General features: G+C 31.0%; 1 protein-coding gene across 2 annotated transcripts; it reads right to left on the bottom strand.

Moving 5' to 3' along the window:
• Window positions 1-3,251: 3,251 nt before the first annotated feature.
• On the bottom strand, window positions 3,252-14,810 carry LOC140452365 (polyadenylate-binding protein 1-like). Of its 2 annotated transcripts, none has more exons than XM_072546571.1 (5): window positions 14,434-14,810; window positions 9,192-9,758; window positions 7,741-8,472; window positions 4,683-4,925; window positions 3,252-4,572 (listed from the first exon to the last, which is right to left on the bottom strand). In XM_072546571.1, the coding sequence occupies exons 1-5, from the start codon at window positions 14,624-14,626 to the stop codon at window positions 4,418-4,420; spliced, it is 1,890 nt and encodes a 629-aa protein (XP_072402672.1). In that variant the 5' UTR covers window positions 14,627-14,810; the 3' UTR covers window positions 3,252-4,417. The 2 variants fall into 2 exon arrangements, with proteins under 2 accessions (XP_072402672.1, XP_072402673.1); XM_072546572.1 differs by having other exon boundaries at window positions 7,771-8,472; window positions 14,434-14,809.
• Window positions 14,811-16,482: the final 1,672 nt, after the last annotated feature.

Raw genomic sequence — 16,482 nt, 5'->3', positions numbered from 1 at the left:
TATGCATTTTTGTATATAAATGTTTAACATAATAAATATCAGATAGAGAGAGTATACATTATGGTACAGGAAAGTTTTTACATGAAAACAACAAAATAAAACAGATAACCTGACACTTGTTTATTTGTATAATTTTGTTTGGTAAAGTATTGGCAACAAATATCCTCCTCATCCTCATTCCTTAGGCCCTTGTCAGGGTGTGGGTGGAGACATTCTAAATATTGTAAGCTTGCTGTCTCTATTGGCTGTGATCCTGTACCAGATGGACAACAAATATTTACTCATTGTTGTTTTATATACATAAAAAATTGCAGACTTCATAACATAATATAAACAAAATGTACTTTTCTAAAGCTTTATCTTTTTGTATTTGAAGCATACAGCATCTATATTATAAAAACATGCCAACACTGCTATACCGAAAGTTTTTATTCCATGTTTGACATTTGTGGCTATAATCAGCTTGTACTTTCGGTAAACTCAACACAAGATACAATGTTTTGTGTGAAAATAAATTTAAGTTGTGGTTTTAGTAGAATTTGCTATAACGTTTGTTTTTTTGGTAAATTTTGTATAGCATAATCATTATTTGAGTATATATGCAAAACTAGTGAAACCATAGTAACAGCACTTACATCAACGTCATGCGCATCTTGCTGTCATACCTTGACCTAACCTGACTAGTAGCGCCGTCGCCATTATGAACGGTTGGGCTCATACAATTCCCTCTCCTCAGTTTTCTTATTCCACTTACACTACTATTTGTGGTACATACTGTGGTGCTAACATGTTGGTTGTACACACAGAATGGACGATCTTCGCACGTTTCTGTTATCCTAATACAATATTTTGCAGTTAGATTTTGTTGGGCTTGCAGCTTTTGTTTATTTATTCCCAATATACCAACATGGGGATCATTGTTAGCAGAATATACTTGGTTACAGATGTTATATATTTTCTGGACTAATGGATTTTTGGAGAATATTTGAGAATGGATCGAGGAAAATCAGTACAAATGGCGATTGTTTTGCCTTCATTTGAAGTAGGGTGGAAAGTCTTTCATGCCTCAAGTATTTCATATAATTCTGCGGTGTAAACACTATGTATGGCTTCTGGTGAAAAAATTTCATTAAATTGTGTTGAGTTGAGGATGTTTTAAAAGGATCTTCTGAGGATCGAGTTTTCGGTTTCTGTTTTATTGAATCTGAATAAATGAGTATTAAATATTGGAAGATTGTGGAGCTGTCTTGGGGGTATAAATAGTAGTAGTATTTGAAAGGTTGATGTAATCTAACAAAGAAGATAATATTTTTGGTAATGTGAGTGTGTAATTTCATATATTTGCTGGGGGGGCTATATGGGATTGATTAGATTTATTAGGGGGTTACTTGGGTTTGCTGATATTCTTACAAAGTATGGAAGTAGAAGTGGTGGCTTTGAAGATCAACAGAAACACTTTCAGCAGGGCTTGATTTGAAAGCACCAAGACATAGTCGTAGGATAGGGATGCATTTCGAATCGTGTTTAGATACTTTAGTGAGGAGCTACTAGCAAGTTATGCATTGTACTTCGATTTGATCTGACTTTGATCTACGTGTCTTACGTCTACATCGTAAGACCTCATACTTGAGCTTGCAAGCAATTTTCAGTAGTTCTGCATGTTTAATAGTATTTTTATCAGAATAGCTGATCCAGCGTGAGCTATATTGTCTGGGTGGTTTGGGGAATAGGTTGTGTAGTGGGATATCTTGAAGTAAGTTTGACTTGTGAAACTTATTAACAGAATGTAAATTTCGTTGTGTAGTAGATATAACTCGACCTCATTTTTGTGCTTTGGAAGTCCATTGGCATTTTACTCAGCTATTGAATTTTAGATATAAGCGTCGTCAGCATGTTTAGGACCATGCTGTTTTGTTGTAGTAATTGTTGGAACATGTTTTTGAATTCCTCTATGAATTTGTTCAACATGTCATTAATGTTTGATAGTTGTTCAGTATTCTTACTGCATTATGGGTTAGAGGCACTGATGTTGCTGTACGCATTGTAGGTCTAGTTGTTTATTGATAGCCTTTTGTTGAATATTCATACGATTGTTGGCATTGTTTGGCTTGAGTAAGTTATGATAGAATTGGCATCCATTGTAGTTGGTTGGATGGTCACCATCACATAAAGCACACCTAGCAGGGGTATCTTTACTTTTTTTGCAGGCCGACGTATTGTGTTCTCCACCACATTTGACGCACACAAATGGTCTGTTGCAGTACGATCTTGAGTGGCCATGTCTCTGACATCTCATGTATTGGGTGATCCCTTTTGTTATTTTTGGAGGTTCCAATTGTATAGCTCTATTTTGAAGATTTGTCAGTTTGTAAATGTCTTTGTTTTCTGCTGGTTTAAAGTCTAAGAATATGTTTAAAGGTTGTTTCGTTGTTCTAACCATGTCCATTTTTGTTAATTCAGTTTTTATTTCTTTGATGTCCGTCGTATGGTGTAGGTGTTTGATAGGCATGCTCTTTAGCTTGATTAAGTGTGGTGTACTAGACTTTTGTCCCTCATGTGTTTCATTATTTTCCTATATGTGTCTGGTGTATCGCAACTTATCTTTACCGTGTTGTCTGCAAGAATTTTGTGATGTATTATGTGTTTTCTGCTATTAAATCTATTTGTTTTATCATTTCATTGTATTTAATTACTCCGTAGACGTATATTGGAGGTGGTTTTGATGTTTTATTTGTGTTTTCGTGGATTCTTCTTCCTCTTGGTCTGGGAGTGTTAGAGAACTATATTTATTATTTGTTACTGTGTTTGATGGTCTATTGGTAACATCCACTTTTCTTCTCTTCAAGGTTTTTTTGACTCCTTGTCAAGGATTTTCTTTATTTTGCTCGCTCTCATCAAATCCTAAGAATTCTTCATCGCTAGTTGATGATGTTCTATGGTGGTGTTGGCTTTTATTTATTGCATACTGTGTGGGAATTGGTTGAACTTCAATATTCTGAGGTTGCAGGGTGGGACATCCTGTATAATAAATACATTATTTGTTGGTTGTAATTAATTCCTGGCCCATTAAAAGCAGGTAATGTTCATTTTTTATCTGCTAGTCAATTAGTTGACCACTTTTATCATTACACTGATAAGCTAATTTATCTCGTTTTTGATTTACACTTTCCGTAGAACGGGAGCAATCGACTACGAAAGTCGAGCGGGTACAGGTCTATAAGGTAAGGAAATAAAAGGCATGTGATACCAAATTGAATTTAACTCATTTATTGATTTCGAATATATTTATATATCAATTTTATGGCATGTGAATACAAATTAGTCTTACTTATATTCATTCCGTATCTCTAGTTTGCAACACACGTAAGTAATAAAGGTACCAAATTAAAAAATTAGAAACCAAACATAAGTCCACAAACCATAAAATTCATGTATTGAAAGATATAAACAATTAAGGAAATTGTCGAAAAATATCTGAAATAATAATATATTAACGCTTTCTTCCATCAAAATGGTCCATAAAGCATTTATGTCAGACTTACAATTCCATTGAATAGTTCAAAATAAAAATTGTAAATAAGCAAAAATACAAACGAATGGATTATTAAATAGAGATAATCTTTTTTACTTTTTTGGTCATAGGACTCTTTGCAATTTTTATAATTATTTTTATTTAATTTGATAATATTCTTTTCATAGGCAATGTAAGAACGAATAAGGGTCATATTGGAAAATCTTCTAAATCTCCTATGCCCTTTTAGATTTTAAATAATATTTCAAAATATGAAAACGGTAAAATACAAAATTAGGATAAACTTATTACTAAATTCTATTGAAAACGATCAAAATAACAACAATAGTAAATGAGGCAAAATACAAACGAATATTTTACAGCTTCTAATTGAAAAGAAATCTTTACTTGGGATTGTTAAGTATAGATAATATCTTTTTTACTTTTTTGTCATAGGACTATTTGCAATTTTTATATTTATTTTGTTTAATTTGATAGTATACTGTTCATAGGCGATGTAAGGAAGGGCGATATTAACAACATGTTCTCAATCCCTTGTTTTTTTAGGCGCCGGGCAATTTAATCGTAAAAATTTAATGTAAGTAATAAATCTGAAAAAAAATATACAATACACATGGAATTTTGTTAAGTTACATGAAGTTTTGTTAAGTTGCATGAAAATTTTGCTGAATTAAAAAGAAATCTGTATCATGAATTGTTAGGTAGAGGAAATTTATTTTAAATGTAATATTGTGTAAGGGCCTACTCATAGGTTTATCTGCTCAATCCCTTTTGCCTTTTCAGACGTTGAGGTAATTATTAAAAATATGAAAATAAAAATGAATAATTACTGGATACATATTCTTAAACGATTATATCCCTTCTACAGTCGCCTACGAGCAACTACTAATCTTTTTTAATCTGAGTAGCAGCCTGTTTGGCTTGATGGGCTTGTAGTACAGCAACTGCTTCTTCCACTTTATTTTTAAGTGACTCCTGGTGTTCCAACATGTGCAACAACTCAGTATTGTCAATTTCCAACAACATACCAGTGATTTTACCTAAAATTAAATAAAGATGTTATGATAGTTTTTATTTTCCTTTCCTTAAAATAATTGTCTATTCTATCGTAATATTGTACAATACCTGTTGATAAACATAGATTACTAACCTGCCATATCTGCATACATGCGTTGGATAAGAGGGAACAATCGTTCACCCAACATCTGTTTTTGTTCTTGTGGGGGAGCGGCAGCCAACATTGTTGCTGTAAGTGGCTCTTGACCCTGGATGTGTACAGCTTGCTGTACAGGAGCTGCGGCTCCTGGTATACCTCCCATGGATTGTGGTGGATTTCTCATGTTCGAAGTATACTTGAAGTTTGCTGTTCGACCAGTTGAAGGTACGACGCCACCTGCAACAACTTGTTATTAACCATTTTCGAAGTAAACATATGAACAAAAAAGCTGAAATACTGGCCACATTTTTAATTTGTAAGCAAAAAATGTAATTGTAAATGTAAACTGGACAGAGCACAAAAATAATGAATACAAGAATAATTACATGTTCTGTAATGGCAGACAAAATGCATATGGTACAGCCAATATGGTAAAAAAATTTATATAGAATAGAAAAAAGTTATCAATATACTACGGATCACAGAGAATGAAAGTGTAATAAGCTCAGATTTTTATTCCATATTAATGAGAGTAATCATATGAATTTAAAAAACAAAAACACAAAACTGTAATTGACAGAAAATTATTTTGCAACTTTAATGTGATTTATAATTAAAATTGTGCTGCATCATATAACAAGTTATAAATGTGACCAAGTTCTGTAAATTAATTCAACAGTATATGACATTGGAATACAAATTTTCTGTAGAATTATCACTCAATATTTTGCATTTTGGTAATTCTGAAACTGTCTACCCTCGCCTTCTGGCATTTTTGCCAGATTTTTGATATAAGCCTTGAAAATTAAGAGTAGAGAGAAGCAATTGTTATGAGCTTCCTAAAACAGTATAAGAAAAAATACGAGACTACCTAAACATTCATTTTTTTAGCTTTCAAGAATTTCCAACAAAATAAAATTTCAAATTATTTCTATAAAAACAGTATATTGCGAGTGAATAATAAAAGTAAAATGTAATGGCATGTCTCACAAAGCAGAAAAACAAAAAAGGTATATCGATAGAAGGCAACTGTATACACATATTTCTGACTATTGGTCGTTTTCAGTATGATGAAGCCAAGTTAGAAAAGGAGCCTGATAACTTGGGAAAGGATGCAATGCAACCAATTTGTAGGATTAGAGTTAGAAGACCCTGATGGTTTCTAGGGCAACAACTAACACTAACCATGGAGGCTACAGCTCCCTGACATAATTTGAAGGATAGTAATGTGATTCATCAAAAGAACTATAAAAAAATAAAGACGATTTTGTACTTCAAAATTTTAATGGAAAAAAATGTTCCAATAACTTCACTAGCTTAAGACCTTCGAATCAGAATGTTAGCGATGTAAGGTAGATGCTGATGAAGACAAGATTATGATTCTAGGTTTATTCCCTGATGGAATAGCAAAGGAATGGTTTAATCAAAAATAATAACATTAGGCTTAGATAACAGTTTTGAGGTATGGAAAATTAATATTTTAGATAGTTTTTGTGATGAAACAGGTTGGAATAAACATAAGGAAGCTTATTCTTTTAGGTATATATTTTCCTATTGATATACTACTTGATTTAATTGTGACAGATATGTCAATTTATATACAAGATAACATTAATAGAGCTGACGTTACTACAATGGAAAAACTCATATTCAAAGACACATAACAAAATTCAAGATGAACACCTATAAAAACATTATTAACAGATCAGTATCCTGGAATTAATTCCAATATGTTTAGAAATCACATGAAACATTTAAATATTCCATTAATCTAAGTCCAGTCTAAAGCAGTAGACTGCAGATTCTCGAATGGCTTAAACGAAAGACTTATCAAACATTAGTAAACAGAATAAGATGCAAACAAAATGAAAAGAGAATTAGAGCATGGACAAAAATAGCCGACGACTGTACAGATGAATACAATAAAACAGATCACTCTGTAACCAGCTATAGCCCAGAATATTTGCTTTTTTAGAAAGCCCATCGGATTGTTCACGAGGAACTGTTTGAAGTGACAAACTTACAAAAAGATAAACAAATAGCCTATAAAAATTCGGTACATCATGAATATAATAAAAAACTATATGACAAAAATAGTAAAATATGTCATTCAACATTTAAACCAACCAAATGAACGTATAGTTGGGAATAATTTCTTTCTTAACACTAAAACACTGGTTAGTACAATTCTAAAGGTTAGATACTTGCTTATTTACCAAAAATCTGATTATCATTGCTTACAAAAAAGATAAATGAACCATCATTAACTTTATGATAAGCAATTATAATGAGAAGGTTAAACAAGGATCTTTCCTAATTAGAGTCATAGGCTGTTGTTGGTTCTTAAGTTAATTTAGCCTTTGAGGATTACCTACAGATTAGGTAACATACATATATGAAAATTTGGTGATCTTTAACTAAAATTTGTTTAATATTAAAAAAAAAAGAATGGACATAGGATAGGATAGAGGAGAACCAAGCAAAATAAGTTACACTTTTAGTATCTGCATACCAGAATTCAGTATTTCGATGGGTGTAACTGATTAACTAAAAATATTACTGTCATAGATTCATTTGTATTGATATTTTATACTTCTTTTCATTAATTATCACACTTTCAGTTATAGCATTCATCCACAGCATCATTTGAATCTTATATAATGTAAAATGTCAATAAAATAGGTTACTAATAGGAATCCAAGAAAATTAATTGGTTTAAAACAAATGACTATGACAAAATAATAAAGGCAAATTAAAAATATAAATCTGAATAGAAAACACCAAAATCTAGAAAACAAAGTGGGCAATGTTAAAATCAATAGAAGAAATAATAATAAAAAAGAAAATAAAATGGCTTGTTAATTAAAAGAATCAGCAAGACAATTTTGGGAAAAAATAAAAAAAACAACATAACATAAAAAGAAAAAATTTAGATTTTTTAACATTTGAAAATGTTTCAATATGTTCACAAGCTGATATTTGCCCATGTTTAGGAGATAAATTAAAAAAAGATCCAACATACAGAACCTAGACTTCTTATCCCTACTGTTACCTTGTCCAGCAAGTGGACGACCTTGCATACTTTGAGGTTGTTGTCCAGTAATTGGTCTAGGTACACTGATGTTGCTACGCATAGTTGTTGACTGGTTTGGTGGACGAGTAGCCGCTCTGTAAGTGTTTGGCATGCCAGTATAGGCAGTAGCTCCTCCTTGAGCACCTGGTCTTACAGGTGTTTGGGCAGGCCATCTGGGACTGGTACGAATCTGAGCCATCTGGGCTGGTCCATAGAATCTCTGTGCGGTAGGAATGGTAGGGACGAAATAGCCGCTAGACGCACCTGGTTGAATGAACTGGCCCATCTGGTGCATACGCATATTTGCCATGCGCTGCATGTACTGAGATGTTAAATGTGCTTTGCGATCTTCTTTACGCTGAGCTAAGGCAACATATAAAGGCTTCGTACCGACAATTCTGCCGTTCATCTCTGTTACTGCTTTTGTAGCTTCTTCCGGAGAGGAAAAGCATACGAAACCAAAACCCTTGCTTCTACCTTCTTCCATCATTACTTTGGCAGAAGTTATGGTTCCGAACGGAGAGAATTCTTTACGGAGACGTTCGTCGTCTATAGTATCATCCAAGTTTTTAACATAGAGATTTACACCCTGATAACGATTAAGTCTTTCCATTTTAAGGGCTTCAAATCGACGTTTTAGTTCTTGCTGGCGCTCAGCTTTCTTTTGGGCTCTTCCTACATACAAAGGTTTTCCTTCCATCAACTCTTTTCCTAAAGCATTTAAAATATTATTATTGAATAAGTACATTTACCTGTTATCAATTATATTTAAAATATATTAACAGAGAGTAAAAACTTAGATTATTTTTACAGGAACTTTGCAAGATGATATAAAAATCAATGAGAAAAGAAATTTATAAGTTTTTAAATACTTTCTTCCTTGATTCTATTTCCTTCCCACACGTTGTAAGCTAGTCATAATATCGTAGAGAAAAACAGTTATTGGATTTACAAAATATGACATACATATATACCAAAAAATATTAGTAATTCTTAAAACGAAAGCGAAGATATATATTGTTATTGTGTATGATGCTGATATAGAGTGGTTAACTCAGGGTTTCTTCGTTTTCTATTTAATAGGTTTGGGAAAGGCATTAGTTGATGATTAACAATGTTCATGTTATGTGGATTTACACATAACTTTACTTCTTTGCCTTTGCAATTTTTAACAAGTTTACCACCTGATATTAACTTTCTATTCCAACTTTACACTAATAAAAAAGCAATCCTTAGTTATTGCTAAAAGGCAATTTAGCCACTATAACATATCCATTGAATGTACATTTCATACATTCACATTTTATACAATTCTGTAATTGAATCTTTTTCATAGAGTAAGCACCAATTAGAAAATTTTTTTTGGTAAAAACAGTTTGGATAAATTCTCATTATGAACCCGTATCATATGAAAAGTAGTTAACACTTACCATTCAATGCTTCTACTGCTGTTTCAGCCGCCTCTGGATTTTCAAATGCAACAAAGCCAAACCCTTTAGATTTACCATCATCCTTACTCATTATCTTGTAGCTGGTAATTTTACCATATTTTTCAAACATATTCCGCAACTCTTCCTCAGATAAATCTTCACCAAAATTTTTAACATATACATTTGTGAAAAGTTTGGCCTTTTCTCCCAGTTCCTTTTCTCTTTCTTTGCGTGGAATAAAGCGGCCAACATATACTTTTTTTCCATTTAACAACATACCATTTACCTTTTCAATAGATTTATTTGCAGCTTCTTCAGTTTCAAAATGTACAAACCCATATCCTTTACTGGAGCCGTTTTCATCTTGAGCTACCTTACAACTAAGAATGTTACCAAAAGCTGAGAAAGTATCATACATAGCCTTGTTGTCAATAGAACGATCCAAATTCTTAATAAAAACATTCCCAACACCAGATTTTCTCAATGATGGATCTCGTTGAGACCACATTATTCTGATGGGACGTCCTTTAATCAAGTCAAAGTTCATTGTATCCAATGCACGCTCAGCTGCAATAAAACATTTTCAATAAATATCACATAATTTATTTCAAAAACAAATTTCATAAAAGTTATTTATTACAGAAAATTCCAAACTTCACACAACTTTGAGCTGACAACTGTTAAACTTTTTGTTTTTTTAAACTCAGGTCAATAGGAATATAAAATAATTACTGAAAACTTGAGAAGTGTCTTCCAAATTAAAAAAGGGTCACTAATTTTAGAAACCATAACCTGCAATCTGAGCATTTCTGTTAAAAAATGGGAAAAAAAATCTTTAGCTCGTCAGGTAACAGAAGCTTTTATTTCTTAAACAGATTATTTCTTAATATACTGTTAACAAATGTAGAACAAGAAAGGAATCCCCAACCTTGAAAAATAATGAAGATGACCTTCAATTCTTATGCAACTTTCTTTTTCAAGAATTTTAACTTGCCTAAGGATTTCATGCAATGTTAGGTGTGCACAGTAACCTAAATAACAAGAATTTAACAAATCGAATTATAAAATCCATGCTATAATATGTAGAATGTCATTGAATAATAAAAAAGAATTAAATATATCCCATATGATACAACAGTTTTTGTAAGGAATTCAATTGCAGCATTACTCTTTAAAATTTTACTTGTATATTTATAAAAAATATAGAAATAGATTTCTTTATAGTACATTTGAAAATGATTGATAGCACAAATTTTATTGCATGTGAGATACAACCCAATATAAGACCCTAAAACAGTGACAAATATGTTCTAAAATAAAATATTTAGTATTGTTCTGGAAATGTTTGGGTTTTACCTAAAATTTTTAAAAATAACAATTTATTTCAATTCTTGTCTTAAATTTTGTGGTCATTTTAATCAACACATGATATAAGTATGTAATCAGTGCATGTGTTTTGTAGATTGTGAATCATTTTAGTTAAGATTAACAGGTTGTGTTTGTAAAGTCCTGTGATTATAACAGGTAGAATTGTTAGTTCTATAATAAAAAGCGATATAATTAAGTAAACTTGTGTAGTAAAAATGTCACAAACACCTAATTTTACTACCGTGAAATTAAAGTGTCATTTAACCATGATAATTAAAAAGTTAAGTGTTGAATGCTTTTGTGTTATGTGATGCTTTTGTACAGAAGTTTTAGAAGCACCTATTTATAGACTTTTAAAGCAAAGAAAGAGTGGAAGTATTACATAAGCACCTAAAACGTCAACAGAGAGAAAACCCATTCAGATAAACAACACTGTAAAACAATCGATTTGAAGAAAAGTTTATTTATTTTATTTACAAAAAAAGATTCCTACTTTGGATCACCTTTTAGTAGACATTAATGAAGACAAATCTTTACCGAACATTAAGGATAAATTGTGGAAAACTTTATGTGAATTATGATTTGTTTATGAAAATAGAAGATCTGAGCTTATAGAGAAGAAGGAATAATTTGTTGGAGGAGGCAATATTTAAGGGAAATCTCGAAAAATTGAGGAGAGAAGGCAAAACTATTTTTTATTTAGATTAAACATGGATAAATGAAGGGCATTTTGTAAAAAACATTTGGCAAGATAAACTAGTTACAAATGTTCGGGCATTTACAGGTTTGTCTATGGACTCATATTTTATAAGATAAAGGATTTGTTTCTAGATTTTATTTCAACTGTTGATGTTTTTGAGGAATATTTCAGTCAAATGATAGATTTATTACCAACCAATTTTGTAATAGTCATGGACAATGCCAGTTACCATTCAATATTACAAGGAACTGTTACTTGGATTCACTAATAACCAAAGAAATAGTAATGCCAGCAGAAGGTTTACTCAAAAAAGAGTTATTGCAGCTATGCAAACAATATTCACCAAAATGTAAGAAGTATAGTGTAGATGAAATAGCAAAAAACATGGAGTTACAAGTGTTGCGATTACCACTTTATCACTATGAACTTAACCCCATAGAAATAATCTGGGCTCAAATAAAGGGATATATCGCAAGAAATAATGCAACATTTAAACTTCAAGATGTTCATCAACTATTATTGACTCCATATAAAAAAAATCATCTGACAATTGACAAAAAGCTATAAGAAGTATCATAGCAGAGTAAGAAACTTCATATGAAACAATAGAACCAATTATTATTTCTGTGGGAAATGAAGAAACTGATGATGATGCCTCCATATCAGAAGAAGACAGCTTATGTATTTATATTACTAGTTATAAGATATACAGTCAACAATTTATCAAGCCTGTTGGCTAGGATTTCTCTAGTAATCTTCTCTAAGAGGAAAAATTATGTTTCTTGATCCACATCCTAGCAATTATTATGTAAGCAAATGTTAGCATTCTAATGGTTTGTAGTTTTTATGCTGCAGGTATGGAACATAAGTAAATTACTTTGTTATATTGTCAGCTTTAAATGCAATTATTGTAACTTTCCAGGAGACACAAACAGCTGTTTAAAAATCAGTAAAACAATATTGAAACCAAATTTTAACTGTAATAATATAATGACATGTATCATTATACTATCGCCATTAAAATTTGGTATTTAAATCATTTTACTGATATTTAGAGTTGTTTTGTGAGTGCCCTGAAAAGTTATCATAAATGGAGATAGCAGGTTAATATTAAAACCAGTGTTATAACCAAAATTGCTTTTAGATTTCAGAACAAACTAAGACGAAATTGGAAGGGTGTAATATTTTTATTTCTCAAGTAGCAGCCCTTAGAGCTTTTACTAATTCACAAGTACAGTCATTGGTAGGTTTTAAACTAAAGGCCTAGGTTTGTTGTTGCTGTGCATAATCCTTTTGAGAAGCTGCTAATATTATATTCAAATAGGTCATTACACATTAAATTTGTAGTTAGGTGAATTTCTTGTAGAAACTAGCGAAAATCCTACCGAGTTGATGAAACTCAAGTATAAGAGCTGATAATACTAGAAAAAGTAAAAAATCAGTGTGAATTATCAACTTTTAAGATATTTCAAGATTATCAAGGAATAGGCAAGGAAGGAATACATTCTCCCAAGTGATGTTTTTATAGATCTGGATTTTCACCATGGAACATCAAGATCTCTGTAAAATAATCGAGGAGAAATCACAATAAACCTAGATAGGACATTTTCATATAAGGGATTTAATGTTAGGTACTAAATTTTTACAATCCATAGAGAGACATTCTCTTGTTATTTAAAACAAACTAACAAATGACAGAGAGGAAACATAATTGTTATGTATATGTATACAAAAATGTGTAATTTTGAGGACACAAGCAAACAGCTGTAACAATTTGGTACCCACAGTGCAAGGTATCCCTCTATTTATAGAAGAACTATCATTCCAGGAAAAGTTATTGAATTTTTGGTAATTTTATCTGCATCCGAGAGGTCCTAATTGAAATCATGCGAGTGCAGAGTTTTGAAACTAAGAAGCTAATATAAGTAAATAATAATTAAAAAGAAAAGTAACGAACTGAGCATTTAACAATAATAACTTCAGTATCAATTAATTACTGATCACATACACCCTATCTCTTAATTTGTTGAAAACACATTAAAAATGTCAATAATACAAATATTGCAGTTACAGTAATGCAATATTCTGCTAATAGGTTCATTTTTACCATAACTTGCCTAAATTATATAAAATATAAGTATAAAATGTATTTGCACCTCTAAGGAAGAGAGCACCACATTAATATTCTGTAGATTATTAGGACAGATAATTCAGCCAATAATAAACTTAATATAAAACAAACTTCATACGCAAGTCTATCAGATTCTAAAGTCGACATCTTCAGCTAAAATATTTACATGCATATCCAACCCATGGCTCTACAACCCAATTCAAGCCCTGGCCTACCTCAGCAAATCTCTCCATTCATTACAGTCTGCAGCCATTCTCCAACACGATCCAACTGCGAAGGAGATTGCTTGATATACATACATACAATCTGAGTATTTCCACACTATTAATAGATTTGCAGTCAAAGTAATCTGAACAAAGGCAATCTAGGAATGATATTGAGAGATTATAATTATTCGGAAACTTTTCAGAATGAAAATTTCCATACTGTCAGTATGAGTCATAGTCTTTGTCAATATCCATTATCTCTAACAAGTGTTTATTTTTTTCTAGAGAAGCAATCACCTTATCACAAAATTTTGAAAATTAAAATTACACACCCTGCTGGAACTATAACTAAATATTTACATGCATACAATCTGACTATTTAAATTATGTATATTTAGAAGAAGTAATTACAAAACAAAGAGCACCGAAAACATCAACTATTTTTAAGTTGATTTTTTACTTTTTGTTAATAATAAGGATACTGTAAGATACCTATCTTGTACAAAGTTAATGAAAAAACTGGATAATTCGTTTTAAATACATAGATATTACTCATTTCCTTGTCAGTTCTGTTACTTCATATTTATTTGGGTGTTGTACACTATTGTGTATAAGAAAAGCAAAATTATAGGCGATAATAACCATATATTATAAACTTTAATACATATTTAAACTGGGTCAAAATGTAAACATGTATGCCATGTGTGGATATTTTCTGATTACTAATTCTGATGACTTTTTAAAATGAAATAACTTTTAATTCCATAGATGAGGTCAAAAACAATAAAAGCAACATTGTCCATATGGAAAGATAATGAAAGAGAAGTTAGTACTTACCATCAGCAGGTTGCTGAAAATTTACATACGCATAACCCAAGGATCTACGTGTAATCAAGTCTCTGCAAACGCGAATCGAAAGAACAGGGCCCGCTGTTGAAAATTTCTCAAAAAGCATGGCCTCAGTAATATCAGAGTGTAAATCCCCAACGTACAAAGACGCCATGGGGTAATTTGGGGCGCCTGGATTCATTACGTTTGTTATTTTACTTTTTTACACTATTTTGCGATTTTTTTGTTATTTTTTATAAGTTTTTTTTATATTTTTTTGTATTTTTAAATAAATTATTTCACAATTTTAAGTGGGTTGTGAAGGTACACAACACCACTCTCGCTCACACACTAAAATACAACAAAATGGAGCGCCGGAAGTAATTTCTTTCTTATTTATATACCTTCAGGAAGTGACATCACGAAGTTGACGTTAAGCGGAATTCCAACAAGAGGATTTCAAAAGTCACTAATAAGTATTTGACACTTTTTGACAGTATTTTATTATTTCAACCACAGAATATGAAACTTTTGGTGTTATCACAGAATAATAATTGTTCTTTGATGTTATTCCACATAAATAATAAACAATAAACAAAACAATTGTTATTTATTCTGTGGTTATTCTGTGCTTCATCCAAAATACTTTTAAATTTCGTTAGTAATTTAGCCAATGGTTACCAAAAAGCAAAAGCACTACAATAAAACTTTTTCATATGTGTCGTTTAAACGATTATTCTAATATACTACACTTATCTAATACAATATTTATTATTTAAGAAGTTGTGTAAAACCGAAGTTTGAAGACAAGGTGAATAATTAGAATAATCAGCAATCAAATAATCAGGAACAACTATTTAACCGCTTGTTTCTAGAAAGTCAGTACAAAAAACAAATATTCTAAGCAAAGCCACCTCTACTTCAATGTTCCATGAGAAGTAGAGGTGAAAGGATAAAAATCGATATGTGATTACGATATTGTACAAATTTAAAAGTAAATAAAGCTATTAAATCATAATTAGCAAAAATTTGTAAAATAAGAATAAGTATATTCGCTAGCTCATTAATAAAAGCAAAAATTTCTGCGGCATGGATGATTCTTTTCGATTAATCGAAAGCACATCATCTGACACTTTGGTTTTTGTTTCAATGACAAGACTCATCTTAAAATTATAATTTTTCAAAAAATGTAATATTTAAGCATTGATCTTGTCTGAAAATGGGGGAAGATGACTGATTTAATATTCTATTTGGAAAAAATTAAATGAGTAAAATTACATAAAGCAGTGCTGCAAATATTGCGCCAAATCTAGGCAACTTACAATTACCTGTTGCAGGATTGAATTAATATTGTATTACACTCAACAGTCTTTCAGGTTGAGTCGCTTCATACTACACTGATCACTATATAACCAAATGTACTACTGAGTGCAGTTCAATTAAATAAAAATTGAAGTATGTTAATGGTACTTTTAGATTGTAATATAAAATACAGGGTGTTATATTTAAAATTACTGAGAAAATATGTAATATGCTTGCGTTTTTGACTCACTCTGTATTCGATACAATATCAATTATTTTTTAATATTTTAACAATCAAGAAAAAATGTGGCAACAATATACCATTGTTATTGTGCTTTTTTTTTAATTATACAGGGAGTTGAACTTGTTACGATTTTCATCGAAAATTGGTTATAACTTTGTAAATACCCTGTATAATATAAAAAAAACTTTATATTTTTGTGATGAGGAAGTGAATAATATTTCGAATATAAAATAAAATACAGGGTGTTCTATTCAAAAAAAAAACATAAGTTTGGTCTGTCACTATGTTATCGAATACCCTGTAATATTCTAACTAATTTTGTAATATGAACCTCAAAGTTGTCTACAATTTTTGTTATTAACTTTTATTGCTATCTATTATTATAGCGGATCTATTAAGCTTTATCACGATAATCAATCACCCTGTAGATTTGAAAGAGGAAGCCGCTGCATTTGGTGTAAATATAAATGAAAGGCAAAAAAAAAATATATGTTAAAAAATATAAGTCGAAT

Source organism: Diabrotica undecimpunctata, chromosome 10 (genome assembly GCF_040954645.1).
Source record: "Diabrotica undecimpunctata isolate CICGRU chromosome 10, icDiaUnde3, whole genome shotgun sequence".
Taxonomy (NCBI): Eukaryota; Metazoa; Arthropoda; class Insecta; order Coleoptera; family Chrysomelidae; genus Diabrotica; species Diabrotica undecimpunctata.
The sequence above is the reverse complement of the archived record's forward strand: the minus strand, read 5'-3'. Positions and strand labels throughout refer to the sequence as shown.